Below are 21585 nucleotides of genomic sequence, written 5' to 3'. Positions count from 1 at the left end.
AAAAAGAAACATTACCTTTCCTGTATTTTTTTTAAGTTCGAATGAATTAGTCAAAAGGGGTAGGAGATCTTATGCCAATAAGAAGAACTATATATCATGATAATGCTGTCTCATTCTCACAAAAGAAGAAGAAGAGCTATATAGGTAAAATTTAAGTAGCAGTGACTACTGAAAAGGTAAAATTCAAATGATAATCGACTTAAAGCATTTCACAGGATTGAAACATCACCATATGTATATCTTGAACGGTTTACATTTAATTCTGAAGCTCATTTTAATTGTTATTACCAGATTATTGATATGTCCATTCTAACTAATCACTTATTTACTTATTAAACATCCATTTTTATTTTAAGTACTGAGAATATAGGTAAGGAGTTAATATTATCCACAGTCATTTTATATCAATTTCTTTTTTCTAAAGATGGATCTGGTGATCTGGTACTGGCAATGAGGTTAAATAATGTATCCGTATAAATTAATTTTCCAAATGTTTGAAGCTAAACCTTTTAAATTTGACTATCTTTAAGGTGACCCTCTCCAAACTATATTAAATACCTCTCTGCTTCATGAGAAGGGTAGTGATCAATGTCTCAGTAGCAAATAATCATTTTAGGTCATTACTTCACTATCCTGAAAAACAGCATCAGCCACTGTGGCTCTTATGAGCAAGGGCTGTTGTTGCATCAATAGTGGTGACACAATGCTGTGATTTTGGCATTTTCATACTCTTTTAAAAAGTGTTGTACCTTGTACTTGTTCATTCATACTTGCTTTTCATAGATTTTCTATCTATTTTAATTTGAGCTTTCTAATCTTTCATGGGCCAACACACCAGATCAGAGCTGACACGCACTGGACTCTTACCATGTACTAGACCCCACTCTAAGTATTAAGTGTGTTTATTCATTTAATTTTCCCAATATCCCAGGTAGATAGGCACTATTATTACCTTTTTCAGATGGGAAAACTGAAGCAGAGAGAGTAAGTAACTTGCCCAAAGTCACATAGCTTATAAGTAGGAGAGCAGGGATTTGAAATTCAGAATTCTGGCTCTGTGGTTCATGATCCTAACTATTATTCTATCCTGTGTCATGCAAGAATCCTTGTTAGAATTACACATAAATATAAGAATATAAGAGTGAGTTCGCTCTAATAGACTAGCTGAATGAAACTCTTTGAAAAGGATTTGAACTTCGGTGAATTTTGTGATACACAGAATATATGTGTGTGTGTATGTGTATGCATGCATGTACATGCATGTTGGTGTGAGTATTGAAAAAGTAAGATGGCCAGAGAAGTGATTTTATTAAACCAGTGTTAATTAGTATTAAATTTTAAATATTTTTAATTTCGCCTTTGGTGAAATTGATGACATTTTGCTAATCTTTTGCTGTTAATTTGCATTACGTGATTGACCAGAAAAAGCTCTTGAAATATGTCTATGACTAGTTCTGCATGATTTTTTGCTTCTTGAGAATAATGACTTACTGGAGTAAAGTTACTGATCAATGTCTTTGGAAATCTAAGAATTATGTATTATTCATTCTTCTCCTCCACTATAATGCACAAATTAACAACTGATTCAGTAGTCTTGCTTTCCTTGATTTAGTTGAGTTCTTTGTGGAATCTGGAGAAGAAAACAAAGAGGCAATTTTCTAAGTAATTATCGATTTCTTTTTATTCAAGTAGCTGCCTCAATAGGGTAAGCAGACCAAGTCACTGTTTACCACAAACTCAGAAGAAAAGTTTTGAAAAGTCAAGTTCTTTTTGTTGGGAGATAATTTTCCATGGGTCTCTTGCATTTCTGCATGTCTTGTGAGTAGAAGCACTGGATGCTTTTGTTTTGGACTATCTTTTCAAGGGTGGTTTTTAAATTTTATTTATTTATTATTTATTATTTATTTAAGAGAGACAGAGAATGAGCAGGGGGAGGAGCAGAGAGAGAGGGACAAGCAGACTCCATGCTGAGCTTGGAGCCCGACACAGAACTCAGTCTCATGACCCTGAGATCATGACCTGAGCCAAAATCAAGAGTCAGACACTTAACTGACTGAGCCACTCAGGCATCCCTCTTTTCAAGGGTTTTTGCACAGGAAACAGCCTTGAAGGTAGAGATAGTGTCTCCCTCCAGAGAAAAGAGTGGGTTTATTTACTGTCCAGTATAATAATGTCTTTCTTCAAAGCAAAGGACAATTATGTTTACTGCCCATTATGAAAGATTAAGGTTCCCTAAACTTGAGATTTCTCTTCCATAATGCAGCCAATGTGTACGCAGGTATTATCTGGCTGTCTCCGTGTTGCCAGATCTTGAGGAACTGGCACATACTCTGGCTATTGCTGTTGCTATGAGTAATAAAATCTTTGGTCTCTGTCTTCTGCCAGAAGTCCATGAAACTGTGACAGGCTAATTAGTTTGCTTCCAAATAGAGTAAAATCTCAGAATCTTCAAAATTCTTGAAATTTATTATTATAAAATTCTTTCCTAGATTTTCACCTTCCTTTAGAATCAGCTTCCCTTTAGAAGAATGAATTATCCTTTCTTTGCTGTGGACTCAATGGAGACATTGGCATGTTCTCTAGACTTTGTTCACTGGAGAAGTGACTTATGGCAGTTGTTAGTCACATTCTCCCTCCTTCCCTTTGCCCCACCCCTCCTGTGATCCTTGGTTCTAGTTTTTCTTTCTTTCTTTCTTTTTCCCCTCTTCTTTTCTTTCAGAATTCTCTTCTATCACAGGCACTCCTTAGCCTTTTATACTTAAAACTAAACACAAGCAAACAAAAACCTTGCTTATCTTTTGAAGTCAGGTGTCTTTAGTGTGTAGGGGAGCTAAAGATTCTTTCAAACCCTTACCTGGTGGAACTAGAACTTGATGTCATGGCAGAAAAGCCCCCATGTGTATTTCTTCTATGAGCAGTGGGCAGAAGTGTATGCATGTGGGGTTGGGGAAGGGGAAGAGATGGGACTTCTACCCACCAGCATGTTTTAGCAGTAGACTGGGCAAACGTTCCTGATCCTTGGGGAAAAGTCTCTGACCAAAGGAGCTATCATCTAAGAGTGAATACAAATAATAATAAGGAAACATTATTTTTGAAAATTTGGATCATTCTTCACCAGGGGTCAGCAATCTATGGCCCTAAATCTGGCCTACCATGAGGTTTCACTGGAATGCAACCATGTGCTTTCACTTACAAACTGTCTATGGTGGCTTTCTGGTTACAGTGGCAGAGATGAGCAGTTGCCATAGAGACCATATGGCCAGCAAAGCCTAAAAGATTGACTATCTGACCCTTTACAAAAAAAGAGTTTACCAACCCCTGCTCTACTTGTGTTTTATGCCAGTGGTTCTCAATTTCCGATTGTGAGGAAGACAAAAGGAGAGAGCTCATCAGAATCACCTGGCCAGGCTTTTCAAAAAGTGCTCACCTCCATCTGCCCTCTGGTTTCTCATAGGCATTCCCTGTTGAGAGTCACTGTGTTAAACTTCTATGATTCAAGCTGTTTGGTTCCATTAACTGATACAGATGGTTTGTTTTCATTATTTTGACCCTCTGTAACACCCCCAGAGTAATCCTGTGTTATTTTTTTTACAGGGTTGTGGGAAGAAAATGTATTCCTTTTTGAGAGGAACCAAACAACTACAGGTGCTAAGGTTTCTGGGAATCTCCATTGGAGTGACACAAATCTTGGCCATGATTCTCACCATTACTCTGCTCTGGGCTCTCTATTATGATAGAAGGGAGCCTGGGACAGACCAAATGATGTCCCTGAAGAATGACACGACTCAGCACCTGTCATGTCACTCAGTAGAACTGTTGAAACCAAGCCTGTCGAGGATCTTTGAACACACATCTGTGGCAAACAGCTTTACTACACACTTTGAGATGGAGGAATTATAGGGAACATCAAAGAAGGAAACCACAAATTTATTTTATTGGACTTGTGAATTTTTGAGTACACACTTATATGTTTCAGAAATGTGTAGAAATATTGCCATAAAGGAATGACTAAGCATAAAATTTTCTACCCTTTAAAATAAAGAGGGAAAATTTCCATTTTATAAGTCACCACCTGGACAGCGGTTGATGCCCTTTATAATGCTGAGGACAGATCTAATACCCACTTTATAGCCTGTATAAGATGGCATAGTTTGACCATCATTTCTGAAGCCATGTAAACAAGTTATGCTATGGTGGATTTGGAGCTACAGTAAAGTTTGATTTACTTCCATAAGCTTGCTAGTATATCAAGTACCAATGAACTTCTAACATAGGAAATTAGGCAATATTAATGAACTGTGTTGCTTGGTGACATATTCTTTGGAGAGTGGGTAGATTATACATAAGAAAACTCTGAAGATTGGTGACTAGCTAAATGTGATTTTTTTTCTGGTTACTAAAATATTCTTATCACTTACAAGAGCAAATTAACACATTGTCTTAAACTGATCAGGGATCTATGTGTATATAAGAGTCTGTGTTAAGTCTGTATAATTCCGTAGATTTCAGTTCTTATAATGTTAAGAATAACAATCGTGAGTGAAAAGGATAAATTTGTCCTGTATAGCACCATTATTTTTAACCTTTCCTGTTAATAAAGCTTTAAAATTCCACGTTGGGCTTATATTATGTACATAACTGTTAATTTAAATACTTAACCACTAATTTTGAAAAATTGCCTGTGTGATGCATAGGAATCATTATAATTCAGAATGTAGCCTGGTCTCTAAGAAGTATTAACAAGAAAGCTTACACATAGTGTAGTTCATTCAGCAAAATCTTGGATGCTACCTTTCTCCCAAACTAAGGCTCTTTTTGACAGTCAACACTTTTTAAAATGAGCTTAACTTTGTCTTCTCCAAACAAAAGGCAATAGTCCGCAGGTCTGAATATAATTCTACAGAGAATAGTGTTCCTTTTCTCCAGCAAAATGTCGTGAGAATCGTTAAAATAAGTGACAATTTAACCAGAGATATTCTTTGCTTTATTTCACTGATTAAGATACTGTGGTGAATTACACAGATTATTAAATTTTTTACAAGAGTAAAATATATTTATTTGAAATGGGGAGAGTGCATTTTACTGTATTTTGTGTGTTACATTTATTTCTCAGAAAATGTAAAGAAAATTTAAATGTGTCAATAAATATTTTCTAGAGAGTAATCATTTGTCTGTGTCTAATTTTTATACATTATAAGCACTTTTACCACTCAACGAGATCAGCAAGGGGAGAGAAATATGAGAAGAAATGACTGAGTAAAGTAACAATAATGATTTCCAAACTCTGGAACTAATCTATAAGGGGATGTATCCTCAGTAAGAAAAGATGAAAAGATGCCCATTTACTTTTCAGGTTTGTTTTTGAGCTACATGATAAATAATGTGGCTGTTTGCTATAATATAAAAATATGCACATTCATGCTAATTTATCTTCTCAATGTTTTCACATCCCAGTCTCTTAATTTTTAGAAGAAAACGACTCTAAGAAATGCAATATTTGAAATCAACTGCCAGATTTGATCTCTTCCATTGATTGAATTGAAAACTGAGTAAATCCTTTGCTCAGTCAGAACCAAAAGTATCCCTTTTTATAATTTCCTCAACACCTACCTCCCCATAACTTCACCTCAGAGGGAGAGGAAGAAACAGGCTCCCCGCTGAGCAGGGAACCTCATGTGGGGCTCGATCCCAGGACCAAGAGCTGAAGGCAGATGCTTAACTCACTGAGCCACCCAGGTGCCCCTGAATGCCTGCTTTTTTGTTGGTATGTCTCAGGCACAGAAAGAATAAGCATATATTGTGTTGACCTCAGTTAAAAAAAAATCCTCAAATTATAAATAAAAGTCAATTTCTACATTTTTAGACTTTGGCTATTTTGACCTGATTCAGTACTCTAGAACAGCCAGCATAAATTTAGGCAGTCATCTTATACAGACTGCCCTGGCTTGATGGGAACGGATGGCATTTCCAGTGGTGGTCCACACTGGCCTCTTAACGGTGGTGGGGCAGCTGGGAGAATAAAACTGCCAGAGACCTTAAAAAGTGTATTGACTATGGGAGCACTGAAGGAGTTCACTGTTTGGGTAAGCTGCAAAGAAAATGGCTAAGTATTTCTTGGCGAGTTTTCAAAAGCTTTCTTTTCTAAAAATCACCACATTTTTAAAGCAAAAATTTAAGATTATTTTCAGGCTAGTTAATAGTCCGTTCAAAGTGCCATGGAGATTCAGAAATGACAATAGGAGACGGTGTCTGTTCTCAAGCACTGTAAAATCTGGTGGCGAGACACTTGTGCTGGTCACAGATAAAATTCATAGGAGAAGACACAGTCGGGCGGGGGGGTCGTGGTGAGGAAGAGCAGATGGAGAAGAGGGGAAGTAAGGCAGCTACATCAAAAAGGTGGCTTTCCAGCTGAGTCAGGAAGGAAGAGCGGTGTTTCGCTAACTCATGGAGAACATCCCATGACTCTGAAGTTAAAAAGTATATATTATTTGGGGGGCAGAGCTTGTCCTTTGATGTGGTTAAAGCACTGGATGCTTGAAGAGCTACCATGGGAAAGGAAATGGGTGAAATTTAGGTTTTTGGACTTCATTTCATAAGCTAAATGGGGAAGGTCATTGAAGTATTTTAGAAGTGATTTGCCTTTCAGAAATTTAAGCGGATTAGCCAGTGAGAGACTGGTAGCTGTGAGACGGGTGCAGCTATTATGCAACCCCGTGGAGTGGCCACTCCTTATCTTGTGTAGGTACCAGCCACTCCAGAGTTCTAGAACACTCCAGAGTCTGAAGGGGGGCTGGCTAGATTGCTGTTGCTGTTGTTCTGGACAGAGAAGGATCCTCACCAGGGCAATGAAAGTAAAAAAATGGAATGCCTACAACAGATTACAACAGTGTGAATCCACAAAAACTAGCAGATTGAGTATGGAATGAAAAGGAAAAGACCTGAAATTTCTAGATTTTATAGCTAGTAAATTGGCAATGGCATACCTAGATAGAAGACTGGAGGGGGAGCGGGTGTATGGGAGGGTAATTAGTTTGGTTTGGGACATACTGAGTTGGACATGCCTGCAGGACATGCAGATGGAGATGTCTACAGGCAGTTGTAAATTCCAGGCTGGAGCTCAGAGAGTTCACTGTTGAGCCCGAGAATTTTTATGCATTGCTTTCTGATCTCAGGAAGCCTGACAGAAAATGGGCTGAGAACCAAATCTAATATGAGGAGAATCTTAAGCAGGATGCTACAAAAGCTTCCTTTTGTCTGAACTCCCACTCCTGTGAATGAGTCAAGCGAGGTAAAGAAAAGAGAAATGAATATACCACTGAATCTTCTGTGGCAAAATGAGCTGCCCCTTAAAAAAAAAAAAAAAAAAATACTGCCAAGAGCTATGTTGCTTATCCAACCCCCCTTCCAATTATCATCCTGTGATTTACAAGCGGATTCATCTTTCCTATTAACTGAGTTCTTATTTCCTCACCTCCAAGCATCTCTTAGAAGCATGTACGGGAGAGTCTGTCATACCATCTTGAAAACTCATTTATTTTCTCTTAGAATACGTTATTGTAATCATTCTTCACCTCATGCATTCACGGGTGCCTACCAGGAGCCAGGGCCCAGGGTGCTAGGTGTAGTACGCAGATTTTCTCAGCTCTCTACAACTTTTTTGCAATCTGTCGGCATCATGATCCCCATTTTACAAATGAAGAAGAGGGACTCAGAGAGATTGAGGAAGTGCTTTTCACTAGTAAGTGGCAATGCCCTGCCTTCTCCCCTCACCACTTTGTGATGTGGCATCTCCATCTACCTGTGGGGAAGCTCAGCTACTGCCTTACATAGAAAAGCTAAAACCTCCTCCATGTCAGTCAGTATCTCCAGGCCCAATTTGTCTCCGAATTCTGGTACTTCTTCCTTCGAAATGAGTATTTTTCTTCTAATTTCATTCTTCCTACTATTTCCCAGAACAAGTCCAAATAATCTAAAACTTTGATTGAAGCCATACATTTCTCTCCTCTCCTACCTCTTGTCTCCTCCCATCGATCTATCTCGCACACATACACGGCCAAATTCATTTTTTTTTAAGATTTTATTTATTTATTTTAGAGAGAAAGAGAGAGAGCAGGGAGAGGGGCAGAGGGAGAGAGAGAATCTCAAGCAGACTCCACGCTGAGTGGGGAGCCTGGCTTGTGAAGGCTCTCATGACCTGATCTCATGACCCTGAGATCATGACCTGAGCCAAAATCAGGAGTCAAGACGTTTAACTGACTGAGCCAACCAGGCACCCCCAAAATAATTTCTTTAATCAACTTTATTTTAAGTACTAGTTTTACAAATATATACAGTTGTGTAACTACAACCACAATTGAGATATAGAATATTTCATCATTCCAAAAAGTTTTACCGCATGCCTGCATGCGGTATGTAAAACCCTACAATCCCCATTCCTAGCCCCAGGCAACACTGACCTGTTATGTCACTCACTTCTTTTTCTTTTTTTTAAGATTTTTATTTATTTATTTGACAGAGAGAGAACACACAAGCAGGGGGAGAAGGAGAAGCAGGCTCCCAGCTGAGCAAAGAGGCCGACGTGGGGCTCGATCCCAGGACCCTGGGATCATGACCTGAGCCAAAGGCAGACGCTTAACTGACTGAGCCACCCAGGCGCCCTGGTCACTCACTTCCTATAAAACACAATTCCTATCATGTCACTTCCTTATTCAAACACTTCCAGGAGTTCTTTGTTTTAATTAAGACAAAGCTTTCCAGCTCGTTTGTGTATGTGTCATTTATATGGCTCATTGGGCTAAATGAAGGTCCGAAATGACTGGCCATCCTAGGTCTTGCCTGACTAAATGTCCACTATGGGGAAGCAATAGCTCAGTGCCCAGGAGTGGCTGCAATACAAAATAGAATTGAGTTTATATTTCACAAGACACACATGTGTGAGTAGCCCAAGGAGTCAAACCCTTCTCTCCTGCTGCTCTTCTCTGTTAAGGCATTTCCCTGGCTCACATGGTCCCACATGGCACACCTACTTCCACATGTAAGCTGAAGAAAGGGGAAAGTGGAATGGGAGAAAACATGCTTCTTCCCTTTATGGGCATATCCAGAAATACACATCATGTCCATTCACATCTCCCAGCTATAAGGGGGAGAAGGGATAGTCTTTGTTCCAGAAAACCATGTATCCAGTTGATCTAGGAAGTCCTATGACCAAAGAAGGAGGGGAAATTGGTATAGGTGTCAGTTAGCACACTCTACCACATTCCTCAGTGCTTGCAGAATAAAATCTTCCACTTGAGCTTATTTTTCCAGACTTATCACTTGTACTTTCCCACAGGTTAATATATACCAGCCACACGGGCCAGCCATGGTCTCCTCATTGCTTCTAACATGGTGGGATGTATCTTGGGCTTCCTTGATTTTGCTCATATCATGGTGCTCCTCTGACAGACCTTCATATCCACAGGCTCACTTTGCACCTCAGCCTTTTTTTATTTTTTTAAAGATTTATTTATTTATTTCAGAGAGAGAAAGGGGGGAGAATACAAGTAGGGGGAGGGGCAGAGGAAGAGAGAGCCAGAAAATCCTTAAGCAGGCTCCCTGCTCAGCACAGAGCCCAACGTGGTGCTCCATCCCAGGACCCTAGGACCCTGAGATCATGACCTGAGCCGAAATCAAAGAGTCAGTTGCTTAACCGACTGAGCCACATAGGTGTACCTAACACTCAGCTTTTAAATCCCAGCTCAGCAGCCACTTCCTATGTGCATCTCCACCCGAATGCTCCAGCCCACAGCCCACAGCCCTTCCTCCTCTGAGCTCAGCATTTATTAGTTGCCATGATATCTAGTTTGATCCTTGTGTTTTCTATTTTATAACACTCTTTTTCATTTATATTATTGTTTTCTCTTTGTATGTTGTTCTTTCTTAAGAACAATATGCTACTTTGTATCCCACTCAACACTTTGTGTAGGGCTGGGTAGTGTTTCTTGGGTATCAGTGCATATCTATTCACTATGTGTATGAATTAATGCATGCATGAATTATGAGTTAGTTAAATGAATCAAAAGCTATTGTCCAAAATGATTCCAATAAGGAGAAACTACTCTAAAGGAGACCATCTGTTCTTGACTGGACAAGAACTGGACTCTTAACAAGACACTGGGTTATCATGAACTAAGTACTCATATTAGCTGTAAGTGGATCTGCAGAATGCAGTTAGAGCTCAGTCATGTCTTATAAATGTCTGAGTGAACTATCAAATTGTATCTGTGATCTAATAATCTAATAGTGTCTTAGATTTATAGAATGCTTTTATGCTTAACCCCAAACTCTTTAACTTTTGAATCTATGTTTGTTAAACTGGAATGTGCAGAGTAAAAGCTGAGTTCACATCATTGAAAAAAATCTCTGTGGAGAGTTAAGGATTGTAGCAGATCACCCCTAATTTTGTAATTTTCATGCAATTCTAGAAAGTAACTTAAAAATATGTGGCATTCAAAACTTCTGTGCTGAGTCCATTGATAAAGTATTTCATTTATTCTTCTCATAGTACCAATGAGGTAAGTTTTATAATAAAGAAAAGGTACCTATGGATCTGAGATCTTAAGGAACATACCCAAAATTACACAGTAAGTAAGTGCAATTTTAACCAGGTTTGTCTAAATTCAAAGTCCATGTTCTTCACTCCTTTACAAGAGAGCTACTATGTTAACAGATTTCCCAAATTATTCTCAATTTCTTGGTCATGACATGTTATTTTAATATATTGCTGAATTTTGCTAATTTGTATTTCTTTAGGAATTTTTTTGTAGATATTCAAAAGTTATATTCATTTATTTTGTGTGTGAACTCATTTATCTTTGATAGATACTGTATCACGGTCAAGCTAGAGTTCTATAAATATATTTATTTTCAATTTCATTTTAGTCTGAGAATTTAGAAAGTATACATCCTGCCTTTAATTCTACGAGATAAAATTTTTTTAAATCTGTTTATTATCAACATTTAGAATGTAATATAGGACTTCCACATCCAGCCAAGATGGAATAATGGCGATCAAATGGTATCCTTCTGCTTGAAATATACAATAACAACAGTGATAGAAACAATGATTTTTTTTATTTAAGACACTGAATATTAGGCAATAAAGAGAGTGAGCTTTAAGAAGCTGGTAAGGAATGAAGTGAACCCTGTGGTTTCCCCAACTTATTTCCTTGAGAGAGCTTCCAGAATATGGTGAAAGGAGGGAGAATCTAAGTAGAGCCTGGATTCCATATTTAGATGAGATGAAGCTCAGAATATAGGGGCACCAAGGCAGTTGAGATTGAGAGTAATAGAAAAGAGAAATACACGGATAAAGAGCTCAACAGGTATGTAAAACATCCCCTTTGAGTATTCAGAAGACTACTGAGCAACACATTCAAAAGGATTAGAGCAACCAGTACCTAGTGCCCGCAGCAGACTGGAAATAGTGCTATTTTCTCCAGCCAGACTAGAAACCCCATAATTTATAAGGCAGTGGGTGGAGTACAGAAAGTCTCACATCAGTAGTGGGGGATAATTAGCCCTAGAATAAATATGGCTCTACTGGCACCCAAACAAATCATAAAAGCAAGACTCTAGATTATCATACTCTTTCCATGTACTATAACTGCATCCAGAACAAAGCTCAAGAATATTTCATGAAATACAAAAATAAGCAGCCCCCAGCAAGGGAAAATTTGCAATGTCTGACATCCAATCAAAGATTACCAGTCATGCTGAAAAGCAAGAAAATATGACCCATAATGAGAAAAAATGTCACTTGGAATAGATCCAGAACTGGCACAGATACATTAGCAGATGAAGATATTAAAAGAGTAATTACCATGGTATTCCATGTGTTAAAAAAATTAAGTGGAGATATTATAAGAAAGATATTTTTAAAATAATTAAATCAAACCTTTAGAGATAAAAACAACAAAGCATGACATGAAAAATAAAAAAAAATGCTGCATATAATTAACAGCAAATAGCCATTGCAGAAGAAAAGATTAACAAATTTTAAGACATAGCAATATAAAATATATGAAAGAAACCTGAGACAGAAAAATAAATTAGAACCAGTGAAAAAAGCATCACTGAGCTGTGACAACACCAATTGTTCTAATACACATGTAATCAGAGTCCTCAAGCGAGAGGAGAAAAAGAAAGATTTGAAGAAATAATGTGAGAAAATTTTCCAAACCTGATTGTAAAAGGTCCAGGAATACAAAACAACCTCAACCACAAAAACATGAAGAAAACTACACCAAGGTGCAGTGTAATCGCTTTGCTCAAAACCAGTGATACGTAGGAAATCTTTAAAGCAGCCAGAGGAAAAAATAAAATAAATAAAGCAGCAAGAGAAAAAAAAGTCATGTTATACAGAGGAACAAGCATCAAGGTAACAACCAATTTCCAGGAAAAAGCAATGCATGCAAGATGGCAGGGGGACAGTACCTTGTACTGAAAGAAAAAAAAATGTCAAATTAGAATTTTCTATCCAGTGAAAATATCTTTCCAATGAAGGTCATACAAAGTTTGTTCAGACATACAAAAGCTGAAAAGCATTCATCACCAGCTGACTATACTACAAGAAATGTTAAAGGATAATGGAGGGCCTACCATCCGTGAGTATTACATAAGACTTTTTTTTTCTCATTATACAAGGCAAGAAAAAGAAATTAAAAAACATGCAGTCTGTCTGTCTTTATTTGAGGACCATATTATTGTCTATGCAGAAAATGCAATAGAATTTACAAAAGCACTACTAGAACTAGTAAGTGATTTCAGTAAAAATGAAAAAATACATAGTCAATATGAAAAAATAAATTGTGTTCTATACACTAGCAACTAACAATCAAAAATTGAAATTAAACCACACAATTTACAATTACATTAAAAATACTAAATACTTAAGGATGTATCTGGGGAAAAAAGATGAGCAAGACATGTACATTGAAAATTATAAGACAGAAATTAAAGAATACTTAAGTAAATGAAGTCTTAGAGCATGCTAGTGGATCAGAATGCTTAATATTCTTAAGATGATAATTCACCCCAAATTGATCTTTGGGTTCAAATTTCAATCAAAATCCCAACAAGTGTTTTGTAGAAATTGGCAAGCTAATTCTAAAATTCACATGAAAAGGCAAAAGACCTACAGTATATTTAAAAAGTTGAAAAATAAGAGCAAAGTTGGAGGACTAATACTACTGGATTTCAAGATTGTGTGGCACTGATGTCAAGATAGACAAACAGAAATGAAACAGAATAGAAAATCCAGAAATAATACCTTACATATATAGGCAACTGATTTCTGACAAAGATGCAAAGGCAATTCAGTGGCAAAAGGATAGTCCTTTCAACAAATAGTACTGGAACAATTAGATATTGATAGGCAAAACCAAAACAACAAAACAAAATAAAACCCCAAAATTTGTTCCATATATAGCACCACTAAAAAAATGGTGCAAGACCATTGCATAAAGATAAAATGGTATAATCCAAAATGAATCACAGGTCTAAATGTAGAACTAAAACAATAATACTTCTAGAAGGAAACATAGAAAGTCTTCATGACCTTAGAATAGACATAGATTTCTTAGATATGATACCAGAACATAATCTATAAAATAACAAATTGATAAATTGAACTTTATCAAAATTAAAAACACTGCTCATTGAAAGACACCATTAACAGAATAAAAAGACAAAGCACATCGACTGGGTGAAAATATTTACAAAACATATATTTGATAGAGATGTTGTATCCTGAATTTATAAAAACTCTTAAAACTCAATAATATGAAAACAAATTCCATTTAAAAATGGGTAAAAATTTGAACAGACACTTACTTCACAGAGAAGATGCGCTGGTGGAGAGTAAGCACATGAAAAAAATGCTAAATCCCATTATTCATTAGGAAAATGTTAGTTAAAACCACAATGTATCACAATGTATCACAACAGTTAAAGGCTAAAATTAGAAAGTTTGACAATACTAAGTGTTGGTGAAGATGCAGAGGAACTGGAACTCTCATACATGGCAGGTGCAAATGTCAAATGGCCCAATCATTTTAGAAAATGGTTTGACAGTAAATTGCTAAACATACATCTCACCTATGGTTCAGCTGTTCCTCTCCTAGGTACTTATTTACTAAAGAAAGAACAAGGCATGTTTCTGTATGAAGTTTTATACCTGAATGTTCATAGCAGCTTTATCGGCAATAGCCCCAAACTGGAAAAAAGCCAAAGGTCCACGAATGGGTGAATGGACAAATTGCATTAAATCCACATAATGGAATATTATTTGATAAGAAAAAAAAAAGAATGGCCTATTGACATATGCAACAACATGGATAAGTGTCAAAGTAATTATGCCCAGAGAAAGAAGCTTAGAAACAAAAAGGAATAACCTATTGATATATACAACAACATGGGTAAAATCAAAAGAATTATCCTGAGTGAGAGAAGTCCAACAATAAATAGTGCATGTTGCATGATTCCATTTATATAAAACTTTAGAAAATTCAAACTAATTGACAGTGACAAAAGCAGATCAGTGGTTGCCTCAAGAAGGAAAGGGAGGGAGAAAAATTTAACGCGATCATGGGGATGATAGGTAATTGAAAATGTGTCTCAACTCTGACCATGTAGAGGTGAGGTTAGATTCCTACTTGTCTGTTTGGACTTTGGTCCCCTCTTGTCTTGCTTCTACTTGAACAGGATGTTCGCAGTCTTGGCCTGAGCTTTGCTGATATACCTTTTTCATTAACCGTGTGAACGAGTTCCTAATCTCGATGTCTAGTAGTTAATACTTTATTAGGACTTGACTACATTTCTCCTGTTTAGTGTGAGGAAATTTCACCTGAACAGAACTGAACACATCAAATGCTGAGCCTGCTCTTAAAACTGATCTATTAGAGCCTTGCAATGATTCAGCAAGCTAGGCAATCAGATGCAGCATCTCTTTCATTTCTCAGGGATTTTGTTCTGCTCCAACCCAGGGCATCTCTACTGTGCTCCCAGGACATATTTTTTTCCTCTTCTTAAAAGAAGTTTTAACAAAATAGGCCTATAAAGAATTATCTTTGATTGATCTAGTAAGAAAGATGGAAGGCATCTGTTACTTACTGGAGCAGGAGAGAGTTCCCTTTGTTTTATAATTCCTTGTTAGATGCTTGTCAAAGGGCCGGATCCTGAAGCTAGAACAGTTAAAGGGGAAAAATGTATTTTCCAGAATTAAAAACTAAAGGACTATTACCTTTTATATAATATGGATGAAGTGTGTGAGAATTTAACTGTCCTTGTGTTGTTAAGTTCTTCACACATGCATAGCTTAAAAATCTATTCCCCTCTGGAAAGTTTTCTCCAGCAAAATTGGAGGAGAAAATTGCTGTGATGAAGGTATAATGTGCTATTATTCTGCATAAGGTTCAATATGAATCAATCTGACAATCAGATTTCTAATGATGGTTCCTAATTCCCTTCTATTTTTTCCTAGTTTTCTTTGGAATTCATCTTATTTTCTCTTGCCAAGTTTGAGACCAATTCAATTCAATTTAGTAAGATTCATTGAACATCTGCTATGTAGAATAGGTTGGGCTGGACACTGAGAAGATCAGAAAAAAAAAATAAACTACAATCCCTGCTTCAAGAAACTCCCAGTGTAATTGGAGAGATCAGACAAATGGACATGGAATAGTTAACCAGTGCCTGGTACAGTTTCTGGCAGCTGAAGGGACTCATTAATGTGCGAAGTGAATCAGCAACACTGAAAATTTGTATAAGACTAAATGCAAAAGGATGTGGTACAGATATAGGATTTCAGAGAAAGCAAGACATCAAAGCAGGCTGAAATTTTGGCACATCATGGGAAAATTGTACTCGTGGTGGGGCAGATTTTAATGAGAAAAAAAATGAGAAGCCTATTTCAGGTTAGGGTCATGATAAATAAGCCAGAAGAGACAGGCATTAGCGGAGTGTGTGTTCACAGCAAGAAGGAGCCCGTTATGACTGGAGAAGGTAGAACAGGGTCAGATGGTGGAGGGCCTCATATGAATTTTGGGCTTTATTCTGAGGCCATGGAGAGCCCCACATGGGTTTTTATCGGCAGGGCTGTATTTTTGAAGTCTACATTTGCATAGCATGCAGAAGAGACTGAAAACAGCAAACACTTGCAGGCAGAGAGAACTGAATGTAGCAATATAAGGAACTGGGTAATGACAACTTGAAGTACTATGTTGCAGCACGGTTGGCAAGAAAGAAACCAACCACTGGAAGGTAGAAAACAATGAGGCTCACAGATTATGAAGAGGAAATAAAATTTGACTCTGATTTATAAGTCAGAGAGATTCACCAGAATACAGCCCCAGAGATAGAAGAGAAAACTAGAAAGCAGAAACACTGTAAAGAAGATTTTGTTTTGGATTCAAGTTTGAGATTATCATGGCAGAGTCAGGACAATACAGGTTTTTAAAGGAAAAGCTCAGGTTCAAGATAGAAGTTTGAAAACAATTGGATTCTTGTCTGTCAACTCAGCAGCCTTCTGGTTCCTCATTGTCTTGTGTTTCACAGGAAAAAAGTCTGGAACTCATTCCTCAGCATTTTCTTCTTATGTGGTTTCAGGGCAGATCATTCCATTAAAAGCCACTTTCCTGAAGGTCAAAGGCTCAGTCCTCACTTCCCCCTGTGGCAGCTATAGTCTGGCTTCTCATTGGCGGCCTCACACCTGGGAGCAGTCACTTCCCGATTCCTGGCCACCTCCTGGACTTACTTTTGCTTCCTTCAGCTCTTGAGTTGTGTATGCTTGTCATTCCCCATATTTCCATTTTTCCTAGTGAATCCTGACACAAAGCATATTCTGTGTAAAGAGATTATGGGTAATGACTAGATGGAGCATTAGTTGTGTGTGTGTTGAAGAAACAGAACCAGTAAAAAGACACAGATAAAATGGTCAGAAAATTAAGAGAAAAATGAGCACGTCATATAAGAGAAGTCACTTAAGGGAAAATTGAGGCATGATTTTTTTATCAGGTAAGGGGACAAAACAGAGACACTTAGAAAAGGTATAATGTTTGTCAAGGTGAGGGACGATGTGCAGAAATTCAGTTTCAGTGGAATATTATTCCCACACATTTCATTCTGGGGTCAGTTAGAATTGTGCTGCTAAAATAGTGGGCCAACACAAAGTTTGGTGGGACGGTGAGATGATCAAGGTCCCTAGCACTTGGTTGTCACAAGACCCATAGAATCTTCAAGGCACAGGGTTAATACTGGGAATCTATAGTACTGTGCCGGGAACATAAAAGCAAATTGCTTCTCTGGTCATTACTAACTGGTCTAGAGGAAAAGCATTTGCCAGATTTGATGATGGCACACTATTAACCACAGCTTGAACAACTGTGCAAATGGCAATGCTACCTGATTACCTTTATGATAATCCACATAATTCTACAAGGTCCATCTGTCCTTGGCGTAGACTATGTAGGTGAATTGATTGGGAAACAAAACAAAAACAAAAACCTATCTTTGAAATTTGATAGTAGCACTAGTTTCTGAAATATTATTGGTGATTTTCTATTTTTGAAGGGAGAGGCGATTCCACCCACTTTCATTTGCTCCTCCCTGCTTTGTTGTTCTAACTCTATAGATCAAAGAGCTGAAGTGAGTATACTTCTTGATGTCTCTTTCCCCAGGACACAGCCACACTAGTCAATGACTGCAGGTGCTTTTGGGCAACACAAAGAAGATTTACACAGCCTTCTTGTAGTGTGGCAGGCACATCCTTGAAGGAATCTGCTCTTCCCTTCACTTAAAGAGCTCATGTTTACAATCTGGCTCAAGAATGGGGATTGTGTGACAAGTTGTGACTCCACTGAGTCAGTTAAGTCAAGACTGTTCACAAGAATTAAAGATTAATTTTTTTCTTAGAGTGTAGACTGTCCAAATATATTTCTTTAAGGAACACCATAATCAATAAGCTACTACCGAAGATCTCTGCGGGTTAAACTCTTTTGATTACTGCTCTAGTCCTGCTGCCCATTTTGATAATCACCTCCAGCTGTCCCGTAAGGCTGAGAACCAGGGAGCGCATTTCAGAGGGAGCATCTCTCAACATCATCATGGGCTTGAAGCACCTTGAGCTTTTTAAGATGTAGGTCCATTCTTTACCAGTATATTCCTCAATGCGTTGGTAAAGGTAATGTTTTCCCTAAGACAGAGTTATTGGGTGGGTGAGCGGGTCACACATGATAAAAACATCCCAAATTCCTGTCTCCCAGCCTTTGAATCCCTTCATCTACAATAAACCAAAGACATTCTGGTATCTCAACTCCATTTAATTTGCATACTTACATATATAGAACAATTTTTAAAGCATAAGTGGACAGTGTAACACACAAATCTAAGGGTAAGGTTTGTGTATAGAAAAGCAAGAAGGGAATTAGAATCTTGAAAGACTTCACCTGTCATTTTAATTCTCATTTCTTAAAAATAATCTCTACACCCAAGGTGGGGCTTAAACTCATGACCCCAAGATCAAGAGTCTCATGCTCCACCGACAGAGTCAGCCTGGCGCCCCTCTATTTAATTTTGTTTGACTTTAAGAAAAAATTGTGTTAAGATATGTCTAATATAAAATTGCAATTTTAACAAGTCAGTGGCATAAATTACATTCACAGTGTTGTGGCACCACTACCAGTATCTATTTCTAACATTTTCATCAACCCAAACAGAAACTCTGCACTCATGAAGCATATGAAACAATTTCAAGAGGAAATTAGGGAAAAAAAATCGTAGTTTATAGAGGGCTGACTGGTAAATGGTAATAAAAGGATCTGGTTAAAATAAACAAATGAGGGGTCCCTGGGTGGCTCAGTCAGTTGAACGGCTGCCTTCCGCTAGGGTGGTGACTTGGGGTCCTGGGATTGAGGGGTTAGGCAGGCTCCCTGCTCAGTGGGGAGTCTGTTTCTCCCTCTCCCTCCATCCTTCCCCCTGCTTGTGCACTCCTCTCATGCTCTCTCTCTCTCTCTCAAATAAATATATAAAATCTTATTTGAGAGAGAGAGACACAGCGAGAGAGGGAACACAAGCAGGGGGAGTGGGAGAGGGAGAAGCAGGCCTCCCAAGGAGCAGGAGCCCAATGCAGGGCTCAATCCCAAGACCCTGGGATCATGACCTCAGCCGAAGGCAGATGCTTAACGACTGAGCCACCCAGGTGCCCCAAAAATATTTAAAAAAAATAAACAAATGAAAGAATACTGGATCAAGTGCTTTACTATTCTATCTAATTTTGTCAAGAAAAAATGAAGACTAGTTGCTGGGGAGCTGACTAGAAGTGGCAATGCAGGGAGTCCGCGACCTCACAGCTGATGATCTGAGCAAGCTTCTGCGGGCTCCACTGTCCCGGGTACTCTGGTGCCTACTCTGGCTCTGTTGCTTTTCCAGTTTCTACTTGGAGTTTGTTTTTTCTCCCCGATGATGATGCTTAATTAGAAAACAATGGCTATAAATGGGACTTAGAAGTTTCCTTGGAAAAAACTATTAAAAGAAAAACAGGAAGAGTGGTTGGTATCCTCATTTTCAGGGGAGGAAGCAGAGATGTGGAGAGGAGGTTAGCGGGAACTCTGTAGGGCTGCTAGCTGGTGGGTCCCTGTGTAACCTCAGACTGTAAGACTGCTCTTTCCACTGTTGGAGGCCACCTTCCCCAGGGGCTATGATTTGTGTGTGGCTTTTTCCCCCCTTAACTTGATTTTTGGGGTGTGTGTGTGGATTTTTTTTTTGTCTGAGAGAGAGGGAGAGCGCCAGCATGGCAGGCAGAGGGGTGGAGGAAGAGGGAGAAGCCGACTCACTGCTGAGCCAGAGCCAAGCAGATGTGGGGCTGGATCCTGGGATCTTGGCCTGAGCTGAGGGTGGACGCTCGGCTGACTGAGCCACCCAGGCGCCCCCCTTTTTTTCCCCTTAATGTTAAAAAATTGTGTTATCAAACAAAGAAGAATGGTCATCTTGACCCTGTCCACCAGTTTTTGTTTTGTTTTGACCAGCTTCATTACTCTTTGGAGAAACTTTGGATTATGGATAATACTTGACTTAGTCAAGTGGAAACTATGAAGTTTGTTCAAACCTACAGCTTCTAAATTAATACGACAAGAAAGAGAAGACTCACAATGTACAACTTAATGGCTTAAAAATCCATCCAGTATCTCCTTGTCTTACTGTATTTTAAAACGTTTCCTTTGTTCTGTTATACTGTTTTAAAGAATTAAAAAATATATTAATCATCATAAAAAATAATAGAAATATCTGAAACAAACAAGTCAAAATATTAACATTTGTTGCATCTTAGTGGTGAGAATGTAGTGTGTTTATTTTCCCCACTTTTCAGTGTTTTCAAAATATTTCATATTAAAAATATTTTAACATCTCAAACAATTGAGATGAAGCTAACAGTTGTGAGCAAATATGTTTGTAGTAGAGATCACACTGCAAAACATTTGCTAAAGTTCAGAAAAGTGATTCTTAAAATAAAGGCCCTTAAAAAGAATTGGCTGCAAACAAATTAACTTCTAAGAAGACAAAGGCAAAAATAGATGAAATTTATGTTCTAACTTGAAATTTTTTATGAAGAGATGCCAATTCTGCATGTTTCTTTGACTAGTTATATAGATCAATCTTACCATCATGATGGCTTTATTCAGTCACTCCTGCAGACCAACAGTTTCCCATATAAATGCTGTTCTCCTTTATATTAAATGTTAGGAAAGGCGAAAGCTAAAAAAAAAAAAGAAAGAAAAAAATTAAGTCTGATGCCATAGTTCTCTTAATCCCAAACTAAGAGCACAAATATTTTGTTTATATACATTTCATCTGTATGTAAGGATTTTTCAAAGTATGGGTTTTATTTATAAATGAACTCTAATATGGTTATCTGCTTATAGTTGACTGCCATGGTTAGTATGATTCTTTTTAATGCTTTTGACTCAGAGAAATGAGAGTAGAACCTGATGCTAAAAACGCTAGCTAACTTGACTTGGAATCTACAGCTATTCCCTGAGATTCTCTGTGTCTTTAATCCAGATAAAATAGCTCATACCAAGAATTATCAAAGAGGAGAAGGAACAAGTTCCTAATAATCACTTATAAAAGTAAAACAGAAGAATAGCTGAATCAATTGTTCAGGGCTATATGGGAACACTTAGGTAGAAATGTGTGCTTTGGAGTAAAATGTGCTGAGCTCACACAATATATGGGAACAATTTGAAAGAGGAACATTCAAGGTCACCTGTATAAATGTATTCTATCCTCAAACAAACCAGTGACCTTTATCCAGCTATTCCCATCAATATACCAATAGCAGAGGGAGTAGACAGGATGGCCTGTGTCATCAACCTAAAACCTTGTCATTAAAAGGGCTTTTCACCTGTGTTATTTTATTTAACCCTTTCATCCATCTGTGAAGTGGGCAGAACTTCATTTTAGAGATGCAGACATTGAGGCTCAAAAGGCTGGATACAGGGGCGCCTGGGTGACTCAGTCAGTTAAGTGTCTGCCTTCCCCTCGGGTCATGAT

At 37.9% G+C, this 21585-nt stretch overlaps 1 protein-coding gene across 1 annotated transcript in view; it reads left to right on the top strand.

Moving 5' to 3' along the window:
• TSPAN12 (tetraspanin 12) overlaps positions 1 to 3900 on the top strand; it is a 59033-nt gene extending 55133 nt beyond the window's left edge. Inside the window, exon 7 of the mRNA XM_028104973.2 lies at positions 3595 to 3900. Coding sequence (XP_027960774.1) covers positions 3595 to 3900 — 306 coding nt within the window. The remainder of the gene's footprint in view (positions 1 to 3594) is intronic.
• Positions 3901 to 21585: the final 17685 nt, after the last annotated feature.

The sequence above is a fragment of the Eumetopias jubatus genome, unplaced genomic scaffold, assembly GCF_037043125.1.
Source record: "Eumetopias jubatus isolate StellerSeaLion01/CBP00866 unplaced genomic scaffold, mEumJub1_p1.0 scaffold_14, whole genome shotgun sequence".
Taxonomy (NCBI): Eukaryota; Metazoa; Chordata; class Mammalia; order Carnivora; family Otariidae; genus Eumetopias; species Eumetopias jubatus.
This window is presented reverse-complemented; position numbering and strand designations above follow the sequence as displayed.